This window comes from Sinocyclocheilus anshuiensis, unplaced genomic scaffold (assembly GCF_001515605.1).
Source record: "Sinocyclocheilus anshuiensis isolate Anshui unplaced genomic scaffold, SAMN03320099.WGS_v1.1 scaffold1589, whole genome shotgun sequence".
Lineage (NCBI taxonomy): Eukaryota > Metazoa > Chordata > Actinopteri > Cypriniformes > Cyprinidae > Sinocyclocheilus > Sinocyclocheilus anshuiensis.
Window position 1 is genome coordinate 180,739 of NW_015538004.1, and position 19,913 is coordinate 200,651.

The following is a 19,913-nucleotide window of genomic DNA, read 5'->3' on the forward strand; positions in this document are numbered from 1 at the left end:
GTCACGACGAGGCGTTCCCCATAGCGACCCCTAGAGGACGCAGTTCGAAGTTCCCATGAAAGGGAACTAGAAAGTGGCTGCAAATTACAACCAGGCAGAAATCACTTATCCAACTTGGACTGCTCTTCCTGCTGGTCAGTATTTAGCCAGTTCAGCTCTAGCCAGTTCAAAGCACATGAAACCACCTCAGTAAGCTCTTTAAAGGCAAAAGAAGTCAACCTCAGAAACAAAAGAAAGTAAAGCCGAGAGCGAAGCACTTTAACTCGAAAGTTGTCACAGTGCACAAATTCAGAATTGCCATTTGAGTGAACCTATGAAAGGGAGCTGCAGGAACCTCTTTTTGAAAAATTCTGCATGAATAACTGAATAAATCATTGCAACTTTATAATGTACAGTGTATATATATATATATATATATATATATATATATACATATACTCAAGTGAGACGAAATACCTCCGTGCTGCTCTTATGGGAGTGTAAGTCTCTGTGCTCATACCTCAGTGATAGCTTGAATGAATGCTCCATATTTGATCAAGAGCTCCATCACTTTGACTCTGTTTTTCTTACAGGCAATGTGTAGAGGAGTGAAACCATTCTAAAAAGAAACAACCAGCAAGAAGAAGGTGTAAGATTATAAAAAAAACTTTATAGCGGAAACAAGACTCACAATAAGAAGAATGCATGTACCAATGCTCGAGCATTCGGGTTGGCTCTCATGTCTAGTAGAAGTTTGGTAACTCTGTAGTGACCACAGTGAGCAGCAACATGGAGGGCTGTCAAGTAGTCCAGTGTGACATCATCAACAGGTGCCTTGTGCTGCAGCAGGTGTTTGACACACTCCACATGGTCACCCTGCGCTGCCATGTGGAGTGGAGATAAACCGTTCTAGACACAACAAGGGTAAATTAAAAAAGAAAGAAAGGGAAAAAAAACATTGATTCATCACATATTAGTTTGTATGTGTAATATTTCTGAATGTTTTGATAACGTAAATAAAGCATTTTTAAACTTTGAAACTTCAGGAGAGATAAAAGAAAACTGTTTTTGGTAGGTGATGGGTTGAGTTACAATGTAAAATAATGCATTACATTATTGAATTACTCTTATTCAAAGTAACTAACAAGATTTTGCAGCATTCAGAATTGAATTGACAATTCCTGAAATGAATAAAAACTAAACAAATTTGGTATGCCTATTGAAATTAGCATTTATTTATTTTATGTTACTGTGTTGAATTTTTTCGAAACTGCTGTTTCTCTGAATTTCCCTTTGTGTTAATTATTGTGTTAATCATTTTAAGTAAGTTATCATGCTACTGTTCACTTTTACTAATAACTTTTTCTTATGTCACCTGGTTGAGGCAATTTCTCCTCCAAAACAATAGTACAATACCTGCTTCCTAAATACAAAGTGGTATTTTTTGCTGTGGACAAGTGATTGCCCACCATCATACTTGCATGCAGTGTCTATACACCATTAGATGTTGCACTGCTTACAGTGTTGACAGCTTTGGTGATTATAATAGTAGTTTTATTACATGTCTTTGTATATGTTGCACTGTAGGGAAGGGAGAGATTTTCAAAGCTATAACAGACATTACTTAGTAATTCAGGTATTAGGGTGTAATTTCAAACAGTAAATAAAACTTTACCCTTTACCTCCAACAACACATTACAGTTAATTTGCAGAATTTATATTTATTATTATACAAAAACAAAAGCATGTTATATTATAAAAGTCCTCATTTCGATAGCTACCTTGGTTCTGGCCAGCATAGGGGCTCCTCTCTCCAATAAGAGCTCCACTGCTGTGTCATGCCCACTTCTTGCTGCACAGTGTAAAGGCGTGAGGCCATCCTGCAACACAGACACTCTCACCTTAAGGTCTCATCAGTAATTTCATAACAAAGCACTTTGGAACTTGAAACACCTCACAAATGTGATCCTGGACCACAAAACCAGTCTTAAGTCGCTGGGGTAAATTTGTAGCAATAGCCAAAAATACATTGTATGGGTCAACATTATCGATTTTTCTTTTACGCCAAAAATCATTAGGATATTAAGTAAAGATGATGTTCCATGGAGATATTTTGTAAATTTCCTACCGTAAATATATAAAAAATGTATTATCATTAGTAATATGCATTGCTAAGGACTTAATTTGGACAACATTAAAGGCGATTTTCTCAATATTTTGATTTTTTGCACCCTCAGATTCCAGATTTTCAAATAATTGTATCTCGGCCAAATATTGTCCTATCCTAATAAACCATACATCAATGAAAAGCGTATTTATTCAGCTTGTATAAATGTATAATTCTCAGTTTCCAAAAATCGACCCTTATGACTGGTTTTGTGGTCCAATGTCACAAATGTGACATGTTATATACATTCTCCTCAACCCCTACACACTTAACTATAGTTTCTCTCATGTGTCTTTTATACTCAGTGTTTTCATCATTGCTTATAGCACATAAAAAGCACTGCTGAAGTCAGTAACAACAGAGTGTGAACGATTATAACGATTCATGTAACACAGGCTTAGAAGACTTCTGACTGCTTATTGGATCATCTGTCTGCTTATTGGATTGAGACTTTCAGTTAAAAAAGGTTCCCAGTTCAAGTCCAGGCTGAGCCAGCAGGCCTTTCTGTGTTGATTTTGCATGTTTTCCCTGTGTTGGCATGGGTTTCCTTCAGGTGCTCTGGTTTTCTGTACAATCCAAAGACATGTAGGTCAGGGAACTGATGACACAAATTTGCCTATAGATTGGCAGTGTGAATGTGTGTTTGTCTGTGTTAGCCCTGTTATGAACTGGTCATCCGTTCCCTGCCTTCGACCCGAGATAGTTAGCAGGTATTAGGGGTGGAGGAAAAAATCGATACAGCATAGTATCGCGATATTTTCCGCGGCAATACTGTATTGATACACGGACGCCAAGTATCGATCTTTTATTATACTATTTGGTAGAATAATAAAATAAATTTCTTTACAAACCACTAGATGATGGTGTTGATTTTTTTTCTGGTGAGGTCAGCTGGGTCACCTTCAGCATGCAGTAGGCCTAAGTTAGTAAAATGAAGAGGGCGGCATCGCGGAAAGTTATCAGGAAAGCCCCGTTTAAATCGGATGTATGGACTTACTTCAGATTTGTAAACAAGGAAGGGGTGTAAGTAGGGATGCACCGAAAATATAGGCTACATATAATAATAATAATAATAATATATATGTCGCACCCCGCCCGGCAGTGTTCAGCGCTCATGTTTCACTCTCCTTGTCACTGCGCGGTTTGACGCTCTGCTCAATATTCCGATCTATGAATGTGCGGTCCGCTCGTGTACCGCTCATGCTCACCGGAAAAGCAATGTCCGCTCAAATAACGCTCTGACAGGAAATTTCTATGCAGTATAGGCCTACTTGTTCTGGTTTGCAGTAGCGCTACTGTGATGTAATGGTGTAGGCTAGTTCAGCTGTACTGGGCAACGCTGCTATTGTCCTATCCTAATAAACCATACATCAATGAAAAGCGTATTTATTCAGCTTGTATAAATGTATAATTCTCAGTTTCCAAAAATCGACCCTTATGACTGGTTTTGTGGTCCAATGTCACAAATGTGACATGTTATATACATTCTCCTCAACCCCTACACACTTAACTATAGTTTCTCTCATGTGTCTTTTATACTCAGTGTTTTCATCATTGCTTATAGCACATAAAAAGCACTGCTGAAGTCAGTAACAACAGAGTGTGAACGATTATAACGATTCATGTAACACAGGCTTAGAAGACTTCTGACTGCTTATTGGATCATCTGTCTGCTTATTGGATTGAGACTTTCAGTTAAAAAAGGTTCCCAGTTCAAGTCCAGGCTGAGCCAGCAGGCCTTTCTGTGTTGATTTTGCATGTTTTCCCTGTGTTGGCATGGGTTTCCTTCAGGTGCTCTGGTTTTCTGTACAATCCAAAGACATGTAGGTCAGGGAACTGATGACACAAATTTGCCTATAGATTGGCAGTGTGAATGTGTGTTTGTCTGTGTTAGCCCTGTTATGAACTGGTCATCCGTTCCCTGCCTTCGACCCGAGATAGTTAGCAGGTATTAGGGGTGGAGGAAAAAATCGATACAGCATAGTATCGCGATATTTTCCGCGGCAATACTGTATTGATACACGGACGCCAAGTATCGATCTTTTATTATACTATTTGGTAGAATAATAAAATAAATTTCTTTACAAACCACTAGATGATGGTGTTGATTTTTTTTCTGGTGAGGTCAGCTGGGTCACCTTCAGCATGCAGTAGGCCTAAGTTAGTAAAATGAAGAGGGCGGCATCGCGGAAAGTTATCAGGAAAGCCCCGTTTAAATCGGATGTATGGACTTACTTCAGATTTGTAAACAAGGAAGGGGTGTAAGTAGGGATGCACCGAAAATATAGGCTACATATAATAATAATAATAATAATATATATGTCGCACCCCGCCCGGCAGTGTTCAGCGCTCATGTTTCACTCTCCTTGTCACTGCGCGGTTTGACGCTCTGCTCAATATTCCGATCTATGAATGTGCGGTCCGCTCGTGTACCGCTCATGCTCACCGGAAAAGCAATGTCCGCTCAAATAACGCTCTGACAGGAAATTTCTATGCAGTATAGGCCTACTTGTTCTGGTTTGCAGTAGCGCTACTGTGATGTAATGGTGTAGGCTAGTTCAGCTGTACTGGGCAACGCTGCTAAAATAATGCTACCTTCAGTGACGCTATGCTCTGCTCATATGCTCTGATAATAATAGCTTTGTAGGACTATACATTATTTGGATAATTAGTAAAAAAAACAACAACAACAACTTATATCTGATTCTGTTACATAGTTAATAAAAATAATATATTTGTAACCAAAGAAAAGGGGCGGGTCCCAACATTTTAGGTGTGTGCAGAGGAAAAAAGGTCAGAAGAAGCGATTACGGATGTAAGTTGTGCATGACCGAACAGCTGTTAACTGTAACAATTATACTAACGAGCAACTGAATGTTGCTGTTGAGCACAAGGGCGTTGCCGAACTCCAGTTAAAAGCCAATGTGAAGTCTTAGTGGAGGCTACAACAGGAGTAAGTCTGCCAAGTGGAGTTCTTGTTGCTAATATCTTGACCCAGGCAAAAGAAGGAAAGGTGTCAGTTCGGATATTAAATGCCACTAGTAAGCTAGTGAGGCTGCCACCTAGAGCTAGGCTTGCTGAGGTTCATAAACCGGCCGAGATCTACCTGAAAGACCCGATAATTTTTGAGGAGCAACAAGATGCGCTCTGTGTACGGGTTAAAAGTGAGGAGGTCAGTTGTCATGGTGGATTATCTGACCCATTGCCAATCTCAGTAGAGGTTAATATGGAACTTTTGCAGGCTGATCATACGTTGAAGTTGAGGGCACTTCTAGAGAAACACATAGATGTGTTCTCTAAGTCCGAGAGTGACTATGGTCACACCACTGCAGTTTCACACTGCATCCCTACAGGGGATGCTCAGCCCATCAAACAACATCACAGACGCATCCCACCACAAGTCTTTCAAGAGGTCAAGCGAAATGTACAGGACCTTGTGTCTCAGGGCATCCTTAAGGAAAGTTGCAGTCCATGGGCTTCCCCCGCAGTGATTGTTGTTAAGAAGGACGGGGGAATTCGGTTTTGCTGTGATTACAGGAGACTGAATCAAATAACCTGTAAAGATGCGTACCCTCTACCTCGAGTGGAGGAGTCAATTGATGCCTTAGGAAATGCCCGTATTTTTTCAACGCTTGATCTGACATCTGGCTACTTCCAGGTTGCCATGGATAGTCAAGATCAAATAAAGACAGCGGTGACTACACCTTTCGGGTTGTTCGAGTGGACCCGCATGCCCTTTGGGTTATGCAACGCCCCGGCAACGTTTCAACGCCTAATGGGGGTGGTCCTTGGAGATTTGACACTCTTTTAGTATATTTGGATGACATTATAGTCTTCTCCAAAGACTTTGATGAGCACTGCGAGAAACTAGATCTAGTCTTCACTCGTTTGAGGGAAAACAATTTGAAATTGAAGCCCAGTAAATGCTTCCTTTTCAAGGAAAGAGTCAAGTTCTTGGGTCATGTTATATCTAAGGAAGGCATTCAGGTAGACCAGGAAAAAGTGCCGGTGTTGGAGACATGGCCGGTCCCAAAGTGTCCTAGAGATGTACGGCAGGTATTTGCCCATCCAGAGCCACAGGATATTTAACCCCTATCAAGACGGGCTTAAGTACCCGTTACATATTGATATTTAATATTAAGGTAACACTGTTCAATAAGGTTCCATTAGTTAATGTTAATTAATGTATTAACTATCATGAATGAACAATGAACAATACATTTATTACAGTATTTATTAATATTTCTTAATGTTAGTTAATGAGAATACAGTTATTAACTGTTAGTTCGTGTTAATTCAGAGTGCATTAACTGTTAACAAGCACAAATGTTGATTTTAATAATGTATTAGTAAATATTGAAATTAACATTTACTAAGATTAGTAAATGCTGAAGAACTATTGTTCATTCTTAGTTCATTAACTAGAGTAGTTAACTAATGTTAACTAATGAACCTTATTGTAAAGTCTTACCAATATTAATATAAATTCTGTCCAGTTTTATTGTTACTTTCAGTAAAAGTGTGGTTATTTTATTGGCTTGTGTTTTTTTTTAATTCAGTATAATTAAAATTGAGTTACATTTAAAAAGTCTTAGAAAGTGCATCCAGAATTTTCGGTTTCCGTTTCGGCCCAGAATTTTCATTTCGGTGTATCCCTAGATGTAAGACTACATGTTTTATTTAATTTAATTAAATTTAACAGTAATTTACTTTCAAATGCCCCAATTGCTGAAGGGTTTGCACAGCTTTTTAGTACAATTTCAAGTTGCACTGTTCAAAATACCTGTAGTAGCACAGCAGTGCATACCTGTTTACATTTAATTAAGGTGGACTAGATTAGACCGTAATACAAATAGCCAGGTGCATACAACATTTATGACAGGGTTTCATGAAAGTGTTGGTCAGTTTGTCTGCTTGACAATCCCATTTTGCACTGCAACAATAAAACTGAAGTAGATAAACAAACTGAGAAATGTTTCTTTTTAGTTAAAACAGATGTCAAAGTTTTCCTTTGGGGACATAATTTGAAGTTGGAAAAAGGTAATAAATTGCAATATATCGCAGAATATCGCAATATATTTAAAATCGCAATAATATTGTACCGTGACACAAGTATCGTGATAATATCGTATCGTGAGGCCTCTGGTGATTCCCACCCCTAGCAGGTATAAGGTTTATTTTAATCATTTATTTTATATTAGTTATTTATTTTCAATAAGGTAGGTCATCCAGTGTAAAACATGCCAAAACAATGTGCTGATAATTCTGCTGTGGTGCAGACAGGAGCAGCCAAAGTAGAGAGAGAGTTACTTATTTTCAATAGGTAATTTTTACTGTTTATTAAGTAGTCTGATATGAAGTAGATTATGCTTTTAAGAGCAACTTTTACAAAACATAAATTAATAAATTAGATCTAAGCATAGCATACTTTTTTTCTATTGCTAACTGACATCTGGCTCATATCAGACTCATAAAAATGCTAGTCATCTCAGCTATGTGTATACATTATGTACAAAAATAAAGTGATAACTAATTGTTACTAACCCGTGTTTTGGCATCAATCTGAGCCCCTCTGTCCAACAGCAGATGAACCATATTAGTGTTTCCCCTCTTAGACGCAACATGTAGTGGCGTGATCCCATTCTGTACAGACAAAAGAAACAAATTTATATAAAAAAGCAGTGTGCTGTCTTTAGAAATTACTTGAGTTGAGAATCATCTTTATAATTTATGGATTTCTTTTAATCTAATGTAGAATCGTGAGCTTTGTCTAAAATGTTTACAACTTGGATTGCACATCATTTCCAATAAAAAAGGTTTTAAATCTGTAATAATTTCCATAACTATATAATTTTAGATAGTTGATAACTTTGGTCTCAACTCTCATCAGATTCATAAATGCAAAAATAATTTTCAATGACCATTTTAAGTTTTAAATTCTTAGTTTGTGTATTGTATCTTATTGTGGTATTATGAAGTAGTTTTAATATTAAATGTACAAATGCTTAAGGAAGTCAAGCTCATATACATGCATGTAAAAGCTGTAAACACTCACCCTTGCAGTGAAGTCCACAGCAGCCCCTCGATTGAGGAGCAGTGTTGCGACATTTCCATTTCCATAATGAGCAGCGATATGCAGGGGTGTGAATCCACTCTACAAAAATAATTAAAAAAGGGGACGGGACACAAGAAAAATAAATAAATGAAAACATAAGATATCAGCCAACATTCCTACCATGCTTTAAAGCCAAGCTGTCAATAAATACAGATCTGAAAAAAGCTAACCTTGCCTATACAACCATGTCAACTTACAATTAAAAAGTGGTTTCAGATCTGCAATTAGTGGCATCTTCAACTCCAGCCAGAAACTGCAACCCTGACTTTATCTTGTTCTAATAGACTACATTAGCATGCAGCAGTCACATGTAGTATCACATACAAGTATAAAATGGACAATTATGGAAACGGATTGAGCTCATTGTTGCCTCAAAGGCAGCTTGGGTCCCATGTGAAGAAGTCTGAAAAGAAACCTTAAACTTGAAGTTTGACAACTAATACATACATAAACATACACAAATAAACTTCAGGAGAGGTCAAACTCTAGACACAGGCATGCAAGCAAACAAACAAACAACAACAACAAAAAACGAAAATTTATAAATAAATAAGATTAAAATAACAAGCAGTTGTTAACAGAACATGACAAAAGACACAACATTTCAGATGACATACAGTTTTCGTATAACAGAAACAAGGGGAACATAATCAAAGAATAACACCAAAGAAAACATAAAGGTATCAAAAAACAAAAATGCAGTATGCAGATAATATCAGTAATAAAATCATGTCTGGACTATAAGAAGGTAAAGATTGTAGAGGAGTTTGAATATGTGAAATTCTTGCCTTACCTTCCCATTCTGAAAGTCACGGTCCGATTTAATGTGAAAACATCATTTACAAAAGTGTGAAGAATATATTGACTGTGTGAAACACGTTCAAAGCTGGTGCAAAATCAAATATGCGATGCAGCATGCTGTGCAGTGGATAATTAAAACCTAATAAAAACTTTGCAAATGGCAAATCGCCTGCGAAGGTTAAAGAAATCTGAAAGCGCATTATTTCAAAGTTCATAATTATACAGACCACTAACTACAAAACCTTGATTTTAAACATACGTTTAAAATATTTAACATGTATAATATTGCATTGAACATGCAATATCATATCAAAACATCATAACTGATAACGCTAAAACAACAACAGTTTAAGAATTTATTTGCCACCTGCAAACATTCAAACATTATTTCTGTTGGATGTATGGATGTTGAAAAAGAATGATTAATCCCTCTTAGCAAAGGCTATATTATATTATTAAAGAGCTTAATGCAATCAAACTAATGCGTGCTGGGAGTCAAGCAACTTTTGTTGAAAGGCAAATTCATGCCACTGGGGTCTATTTGACCTTTAGGTAAGAGTAATGAAATAAATGGTCATTTCAATAAAGCCATGTGACTGGCTTCCCTATTGGCTTGTATATATTTCAGTAAAGGCAGCAAGCAAAGCCAATATAGGACAGTGTTGTGCACTTTTCTGAATATTTGTATTAATTCTATTAAAAACTAATGAATTTAAAAAGACTGATAATTCTTTTTTTTTTTACATAACTTTAAGACAATTGATATGAATAATATATACAGTGGGTACGGAAAGTATTCAGACCCCCTTCAATTTTTCACTCTTTGTTATATTGCAGCCATTTGCTAAAATCATTTAAGTTAATTTTTTTTCCTCATTAATGTACACACAGAACCCCATATTGACAGAAAAACACAGAATTGTTGACATTTTTGCAGATTTATTAAAAAAGAAAAACTGAAATATCACATGGTCCTAAGTATTCAGACCCTTTGCTGTGACACTCATATATTTAACTCAGGTGCTGTCCATTTCTTCTGATCAGCCTTGAGATGGTTCTACACCTTCATTTGAGTCCAGCTGTGTTTGATTATACTGATTGGACTTGATTAGGAAAGCCACACACCTGTCTATATAAGACCTTACAGCTCACAGTGCATGTCAGAGCAAATGAGAATCATGAGGTCAAAGGAACTGCCTGAAGAGCTCAGTTAGGAGCAGGGGGATAAAAACAGCATCTTTTCCTTTCTTCACCTGTCAATAAAAAAAGCTATTCTGGCGTCCGGACAGCAATCTCATATTATTGCCATTTCTGTTGGCTTTATTTTAAACTACTTATTGAACATTGGCTTTTTATTTTATTGAACATTATTTACTCAAAACCAATGTTCAATAAAAATATATTTTTTAATTTTTTCAAATAAAAATATTAATTGACAAATCCTTTTTAATATGTTTGACAAAATAAATAAATAAATAAACAAGACATCTCCAGTCATCTTTTGTTGGACACACACAAAAAAAGTGGAATTTTGAAGAACATCCTGGTGGTTGTTTTTTCTCTCTCCATATATATATATATATATATATACAGTACTTTTGCATTAACAGCTGTTATGTCAGTGCCCTTGCAGCTTAAAACTGACTGTAGGTAAAGGCTGAAATATTAATTCCTGATGAGGAGGATTATAGATGTTAGGAGGATAGACACTGTCTGGATTATTGACTTTCAGCCTGTCTCAAATTAAATGACAGCAGCATTCACGGCACCGGATATAACTTAAAAACATTATCATTCAATACATTTTATAAATAAAACTGCAATTTCTGACGTGACATATGCAAAGGGTGGATGATGCTGTGAATGAGACTAACCAGACATGCAAGCTTCAAAAGAACTAAAAATGCTGAGTTAACAAACAGAAAAGATCAATTCTGCATGCCAAAAAGAGGATCAGAAATGGACGCAATAAATCAATAGTTTTTTATTTGCCAAAAAAAAAAAAAGAGGAACTATATAAATATCTCTACCTCAGTTGTCCTATTGACCATCATCTGTTGCAGCAAAACAGGGAAGGAAATAGGCTTGTTATATTTCAATCAAACACATTTGGGGTTGATAGCGGCTGCATGCAAATTTTGTCAGAGAAGCAGGAGGTCTTCTGAGGGACCATATCAATTATCCAGTCTGCCACTAAAAACCCATTCTTAAAGGTATACTAACTCACAGGAGATGACAAACGGTATTAGGTTACTTGACCACTCAAATCATATTATTTCCATAAAACATCCTATAACCACTTTCAGTTGCAAAATAAATTAACCTTTGTAATACATACTCTTGTGAATACAATAGTTTTATGGTGGTCTTGGCTCAGGAACCAACTTTTGTGTGATGCTGCATCTATGTTAATAGCTGTCAAAAGACAGGACTACTAGAAAATCATAAACAAAATCACACATTTAACTACCTTATGATTAAATAGTAAATACTTTGATGTTCTATATTTACAGCAATCTATAATGAATTGTAAATTAGACTAGACTAAAACTAGCTCAAAACTGTGCCTCAAAAGTTGACAACAGTAATACATAAATATTAACATTTCATCTGGCATTTAAGCCAACAAATGTCTAAAATTCTTTTTACATGAATCACTTAACAACTATTTTGTTTCAAAACTGAAACTAAAATTAAACTAGAACATTTTTCATCATCAAAAACATTCTGAATGCTGCATGTTTTTCTTTGAACTAAAATTAAAACACCACTTATAGTACAAATCATTGGCCATTTTTAAAGAAAAATAAATACCTCTATTAGCACCCCCCCTCCCCCCAAAAAAGAAAACATTCAGTCTCAAACACAAACACACCGCACACAACAGACATGCATGCACACTTTCACACAAATGTAGTGAAAAGATGTACATCTGTGCACATTCATTTTGCAAGTGCATGCTGTTTCTGCATATTTACAGTCAGTTATGGTATACACTAAGAAGTTAGGTTAGGTTAGGTTAGGTACACTTTGTGAATGTTCTGTTTTTACAACTGATAAAATAGAGTAATGGGTAAGTAGATAAAACAGTGAAACCCGGAGAGTGTCGGGATGGAAACACATGATGCAGGCACATTTATAATGTAGAGAGAAACAGAGAAATGCAGAGAGACAAACACAGACAAAAGATTTCATCTGGCACAATAATGGAAGACACTAAAAACATCCTGAAACTAAATAAACAGATTTACAAGAACAGTGTGACAAGATGCTGAATCTTTAACGGTCTGTTAGTAGCTACATGCAGAGTAGGGGTGGGAATCATAATGTGCGAAATGAATTTGATGATTTGTTTCAATTGATGCTAACAATGTACTTAAAAATTACTACTTTTCAACATTTTTTTGCAGAGTTTAATTAAAATACCAGTTATTATGACAAAACTGTTCTGAATGTGTAACTACCAACTCAATCAACGAGTAAGTCATTAGTCTGATTCAGACTGCAACTGTAGTCACATGCAAAGCATGCAAAATTACAGACCCCACAACCCCCACCCAATCACGCAGCTTTTAAGTTTGTGTATTTATTTAATTATTTAATTATTATATCAATTCAGCTGAGAAATTGATCAAATTGCACAGGTCAGAGATCACAAAAAAAAAATGATTTTTTGCTAAAGAAAAATGCATATTTTGCAAAAAAATGTGCAGCAGAATCCTGACAGTTCTGTTCAAAAGGAAGTCAAGGGAGGAAATACCTTTAATCAGTTAAACTTTTAAAGTTTAGAAGATTATTATTATTTTTTTTTTTAACAGTGCTATAGCATGCACGCAGTGAGAACAATGATAGATGTGTTGATACATGTAGGCTAGTTGTCTTTGTATTATTTGAGAGTACCCAGTCTATATCTAAAATAATATTCAATTTAGACCGCAAGCACACGTCTGCTAAAATGTGAAGAAGTATGAAGACGTATAAGAACCATTACCAGAACCAATCTTGGGTCTCAACCCAAATGCAGAGATTGGTAAATCCCATCAAGGCCACACATACTGTTATACATTATTCATCATTCAAATAAACCTTTTTTTTAATTCTGAAGCCAAATTTCAGTTTAGATTTCAATATATATTTCCTCCTTCCATCCTTGACCATACTACCCTCAGCTCTATGTTCCGCCCATATTTACCTTAGACTGAACATCGGCATTGTGGTCATTTTGGAGCAGCAGGGCAGCAGATTTGGTGTCATCCTTGCGGGCTGCAATGTGCAAGGCAGGCAGACGTACTTTGCCCTTTGTGTCGTTCTCTAGAAGGATGGACACCACCTGATTATGGCCTTGTTGCAGTGCAATAGCTAGAGGTGTGAAGCCATCCTGCAAAAAGAAAAAAGAAAATATATATTTAAAATAATGCATTTAACCTTACATTATGCCAATAATCCTGACACCACAGTATTTGGATGCTACCTTGGTATACTTTAAGGTTAATGTTAGGGTGTAGTTTGGGGTTAGTATTTCAGTATTAGGGTATAGACATCAGCAAAGTAATCTTTAGGATCAGCTGCGGGGCTTTTTATCAGTTAAAATGATTTTTTATTTTATTTTTTATTGAGCAGCAAATTGACATATTAAAATGATTTCTGGAGAATCATATGGCACTGAAGACTGTGGAAATTCTGCTAATGGCTGCTGAAAATTCAATATTGCCATCACAGGAAAACATGACATTTTAAAATATATTCAAATAGAAAAGTGCATTCAAATAGAACACATTTTACATCAGAAAAAAAAAAAATCACAATAATACTGTTTTAATGTATTTTTAATCAAATAAATTTAGCCTTTGTGAAAACATAAAAAATCTTCCAAAATTTTGACAGCCGGTGTAAGTGAATGCAAATGGTTTTAGCTAATTAGAATGAACATCTGGTTGCAATTGTAGTAACAATCACATTAAGCTAAAGTTTGTCATTCTATACAGTTTTAGAAGCACTTGAACTTTTTACCTCTGTTGCGGTGCTCTGGTTTCCACCATTCTCCAAAAGATATCGCACTACATCTAAATGGTTTTCTTGAGAAGCCATGTACAGAGGAGTGAATCCATTCTACAAGAGCACAGATTTTAAGGGTTTTTATTTTAATTAATTAATTTATTTATTCCCCCCCCCCTTTTACTTGGAAAACTTTTGCAGGCATAAATGTCAAACTTGTTCCTACCAGAGATTGGGCATTAATGTCTGCTCCCCTCTTTACCAGGATCTTTACAGCCTCTCCTTGTCCTGCTAGTGAAGCGATGTGGAGAGCTGTATTTCCTTTCTGTGAGCCAAACAAACACATTCATCATTTATTCAGTTTCTCTTAAAATCGCTTGGCACAAATGATATCAGGGATTTGCCCAAAGCCAAATATCTTATTCAGAAAGGCATGGATAATGAATTCAAAAAATAAAATAAAATAAATAAATGAATAAATAAATTACTTCGTGACAAATTCTAATAAATAACTGAACAAAAATGTTTTTTTAAATACAGTCACTCCTTGTTCTTGCTGGACAACAAATATGATATTTTAGATAAGCTTCTGAATTTGCATGAAATATTGAGTGTGCAAAGTTATTAGCACAAAATTAGTGCAACCCAATCAGCCATGTTGCCATTTCTGTATGTGTGCTTCTATCAGAAATCAAGTGTAACGTCAACTAAAATACTGTACAATACAAATTTTTCCTATTATTTGATTTGTCTTTTAAAATATTTATTATTATTTATATTATTTAAATATTTAAAACCTTCCAAGAGAGACATATGATACAATGCTTCTCTGTCCATTTAATTAGCACTGGTGCAGTGTGGCGCTTGTCTGGTGTGTCCGGCTTAACAAAGTGCAGTAAACTCTCTCAGTTACAAAGTAGTATGCTTATGATTACAATAATAAATGAAAATAATATGATAATAACAAATACCAATTTGCAACATTAAGCAGCATAATGAACTTTTTTTGCACAGCTAAAATAACTGCAAGCGGCTGACAGCCGTTGTTTTGCACATTCATGTTTAAAATGGCTGTGTCCACTCTTACATGCTGTAAATATATTAAAAATTAAGAACTGAATAATTTCTACGGGTTTAGTCTTTGCATCTCTTTGTTTCAGGTTTGAATCAGGTCTCCTCTGATGGAGTAGAATTGGCCAGGTGGTGGTGTCACAAAAAATAAGGGTCCTAGAAATGCATTCTAGGGTCTTGAATTATAGGATCACTGCGGTCTTGAAACTGCAGCCTTTAGTATTGCAAGACCTTATTATTTAACGCTGGGTGTGCCGTAACAGCTTGAGGCTCTATCCTGGATCTGTCAAATCCAGTGTTCCACATCCATTTGTTCTTCGTGTCAGAGGTAGCGTGAGCATGTGAGGTATGTCAGCAATAGAATGGGCCATTCAGTGTAGACAGTATCACTGATTATAAGGGGTTCTATTGGTTTTTGCAGTTTTTGACCAATAGGTGTGAAATCATTTTAATTAGCACAGTTCCTTTGGAAAATAGACAAACAGACTGTACTAAAGAACTAACCCTGTATTTAGTGTCCAATTCATCCCCTGTATCTTCTGTTAACTACCCATACATATTTGGAATCAAAGGAAAATGCTTTAGAAACAAACATACATACATACATGCATACATAAACACATACATACATAAATAGATGAATGCTCCTTTGACCATTGATTAACCGTTCAAAATAGTGATGAAAATGACTTGAGGTCAAAATGATCTGTCCATTTTTGTCCTCAATTCTTATGAGGTCAAAAAATCTGTCCACCATTCATTTAACACTTTAAAGTAGTCCTACCTTTTTTTTTTTCTTTTTTTTTTTTTTTTACAAATATGCAGCAACATGTATTTAAAAGAAAACACAAAAAGCAATTAAACTTTGAAGATATTGAAGCACACTTTAGGAGTGTGGAAGCTTCTATACAAAATTCCATAAATGATGTATTCCAAAACAGTTCACAAGGCATTTCATGTGCACACGTGTAGTAGCCTGGAGAAGCCTTAGTGGTCCTGCCTTTCAGCTCTTGTCATATTGACTGAAGGACTATTGCAGTCTGTCAGAGTAGGATAGCACCACCTCAAAATGACTATAATACAATGACAAAGTTGTTGTTTTAATACATCTGTACATACTTGTTGTGTATAAACATGAATTTAAGCAGTAGCATAGCCTGAAATCACAGCATGCATGTCAAGGGGACCTGACAGCCTGAAATAAGAACTGACATTCAAATGTTATTGTTGATATAGCATGATTCCCCCCATTCATTTTGTGTGTTTACAAGTGTTGGGTTGGTGATTAAAAGGTTGGGAAGTGTTGTTAATTATCAAGACTATTTTAAGATGTCAGGAAAAAGATCAACTGTGCATGGGAGCAGGTTTAATCAGCAAATACACAAAGCCATTCCTAAAAATTTCCCTCACAGACCGCCAGTGCTGCAGAGCTAGAAATCATTCATATTTCAAGCAGCTTCACATGCTTAACAGAAAAGTGATCTACAGAGTTGCTAACATACTTTTCAAAGCACAGCATAAAGTTACACCATTATTTATTTGTAAACTTGAGTTGTAGCTTCCAGCCAGTCTCTGTAAACCTTAACACAAGTACCATTCATATTTTTCTTGAGAAACTCTACCTTGGTTGCAGAATCAACTGAAGACCCTCTGTCCAGCAGCTCCTGGACCAGCTCTATGTGTCCTTCCTTTGCTGCCAAGTGCAAAGCATTGAGGCCATTCTGTGGAGGTCATAGACAGAAATTAGTACTTCATTCTCAACCAAAAGCAAACATAAAAGGGAAGCATCATAAAAAAGATGTACAGGGGAAAGAATACTTAAGTACCTCCTCATCCATTCCTAAGGTATGTTTTCTGTCTTTAAGAATACAAACTCAATATATGCACATATTAAAGCAAGTTAAATGTGGCAAGACTTGTTGAATGTCAGGTTTATCCTATTAAATGCAATGTGCAGCAATTGCAGTCTCAAAAAAGCAATGTGCAGTCTAAAAAAAGTGTTTTATAAAGAGGTATTAATAAAATAAGGAGTGTCACAAGCTAGCAGACGACTACTGCAGGCTACCTTAAAAGAAAATCTTAAAATTACACTGACATGTGGGATCTCTTTGGCAGCCAATCACTGACACAACCTTTGATAATGCAGTGAAGTAACTAGAAATCTAACTGTCTACACCTCGCTTTCCACAACCTGATTTGGAAAGCACAGTATGCTTTTGTTATGTCATTATTTATAGAAACACTACCTGTCAAAAGTGTGGACATGTCTTGTTCTTTTTTTATTATCATTTTCCATATTTTATATTAATAGAAAAGCAATCAAAGCAAGAAAATAACAAAGTATTGGAATTATGTGATGCATATCTAGTAATATAACGTGCATAACAGTTATAATAGTTTATAGAATAAAAAAAAAATACATTCAACATATGCTCCTCTCAATCATACATCAAGCCATAATGAGTACTTCTTGAATATACTAGAAGACTGTCTTATCCAGTATAATTTACTGAACGTGTCTACGTAAGTAATAAATATAAATGTAAAATTATTGCTTGTCAAAAGCCCAAGTTTGGGCTGTTATTGTACATTTTGATGGGAACATGCTAGATTAAACAGACCTCTCTGATTTCATTTTATTTAAAGGGACTTTATGTTGAATTCAAAACCCCTTGTTATTAGCGACACTGGTGGCCGTTGAGTGAGTTGCAGCCAGCAAATTATTTGCTCATGCTCAATATTACCTTGACAACACTGCCTGTGCATGCAGCATTCAGCACTCCATCAGTTGTTGCAAATAAATATTTATTATTATTATTATTATTATTTTCTTTAAATGCTGTCTAAATGTGTATTACTTACTATTCAAATTTTTCAAACTGAACTTGCTCACATTACTGCTTAACTAATATTTCTATCGCTGACGAAAAATATCCTTCATGTCAAATTCTTTAGATTTTATTTATTTATTTATTTATTTTTTTTATTATTTTTTTTTTTACATGGTTTATAGCTCGTTCAAGCAGTTTAACTACTTTGGTGGGGTCAAGGTCAATCTGACAGACCCTTCTGTAGACAATCTCAGATCAGCAACAACACCATGCACATCTACTATGCTACACCAAATAAACAGCATGCTAGGCAAAGGAGAAAAAAGCCAAACTGCATTCAGTACTGCAGACTGAATGGTCATGTGCCTGCTGTTACCCTCATGGCAAAAAGTTATCAAAGGAATTTGGATTCATCAAATGGTTTAATAAGTGCATGGAGCAATGGTTACTAAATATATTGGCGTATATAATCTATTTTGACTTATTTGACTAATTAAAATTCTTTTGATAACTTTTTGTCATCAGTGTCTATAGATGCTACATGCAAAATTTCTTATGAATCAGTCAAGTGGTTTAAGAGGAGATCGAAAAATATTTTTTTGCCAACTCAAAATGGCCGACGGATTACAATGTGTTGTACTAATGTTGTCCACTAGAGGGAACCACAGGATAAGAAATCTACTGAGATTTATATTGAGAGATGAAGGATGTAATACTAATGTTGTCCAAAAGAAGGAGGCACAAGACAAATTATTTTAGTAGTTTAAAATCTGTCTAAATGGTTGAACTAGACTAACTTTGCATAACATGCATTATAGTTTCATAGTTAATGTGCCTGCTTACCACACTAGGCACACACTGTTGCCATAGCAGAGCTGTTAACAAGCTAACATGCTTTGCATGAGGTACAGTAGGCACTTGATAATAGAGCTCCTAAAATAGCAACAAACTCTCTGGGTGCATGATGAAGCACCAAGAAATCAATGGCAATCAGTGGCATGAAATAGTCAAAATTTGGTCTTTCAAAATACTAAACTCAGCAAAAACTAAACAAACAAAACAAAAAAAAAACTGGGTGCTGTAGCTAATTTTGTAAAATCCAATTAAGCTTTACAGATCTTTATTGTAAAGAGTTTAAACATTGTTTGTCATGCTTGTTCAATTAACCATAAACAAGTAGGCTATTGCACATGCACATGTGGAACAGTCTAGTTTACAGGAAGCAGGCAATAAAGGTCAAAGTTATAATAAGTTAGGACATTAAATAGACCTTTCTACTGACTGAAAAACGCCAGAAGAAAGATGCCCAGAGTCCCTGATCACCTGCGTGAACATTCCATAGTCCTGCTGCAGGCAGGTTTAAGGACTGCAGATGTGGCCACTGGCCAGAGCAATAAACTGCAATGTCTGTAATGTAAGACAGTAAGACGCCTAAGACAGTGCTAGGGAGACAGGAAGTCAGGTGATCATCCTGCAGTGCCAAACCACATGTAACCATATGTCTCCCCCAGACATGTTCAAAACATGCCTAGAAAAGAATGAACATTTATTTATTTTTAAATAAAATGTTTACTTATTTTTACTTATTTTTATTGAATATTGGAGTGTTTATTTATAAATTATTTATCTGTGCACCAGGACATTTTCGTGGGCAGGTGCTCAAGTGAAAAATGACACCCATTTCATAATTATTTATAATAAATAAAGTTACATACTGTTGAACAACCTTAAATTAACACCATATACTATACTACTGTTGCCAATCAAATGAAATCAGTATAAAAAAAAACCTATCTTACCATTTATCAAAATCCATTTACACTGCAATTACAATTGCATACATAATGTTATTATATTAATGTTTTAAAATTATAGAATATATAAATATGAAATGTTGTGTACAAAAATGAAATTATTCTATTATATATGAAACTAAACCCGCCAGTAGGTGGCG

The 19,913-nt window shown here is 35.6% G+C and overlaps 1 protein-coding gene across 1 annotated transcript in view; it reads right to left on the reverse strand.

Moving 5' to 3' along the window:
• LOC107677060 (ankyrin-2-like) overlaps positions 1-19,913 on the reverse strand; it is a 192,268-nt gene that overhangs the window by 70,229 nt on the left and 102,126 nt on the right. The window contains 11 exon segments of the mRNA XM_016471851.1: positions 500-598; positions 691-888; positions 1,761-1,859; positions 7,691-7,789; positions 8,202-8,300; positions 9,055-9,063; positions 11,093-11,116; positions 13,255-13,440; positions 14,073-14,171; positions 14,284-14,382; positions 16,751-16,849. Of these exon segments, the coding sequence (XP_016327337.1) occupies positions 500-598; positions 691-888; positions 1,761-1,859; positions 7,691-7,789; positions 8,202-8,300; positions 9,055-9,063; positions 11,093-11,116; positions 13,255-13,440; positions 14,073-14,171; positions 14,284-14,382; positions 16,751-16,849 (1,110 nt within the window).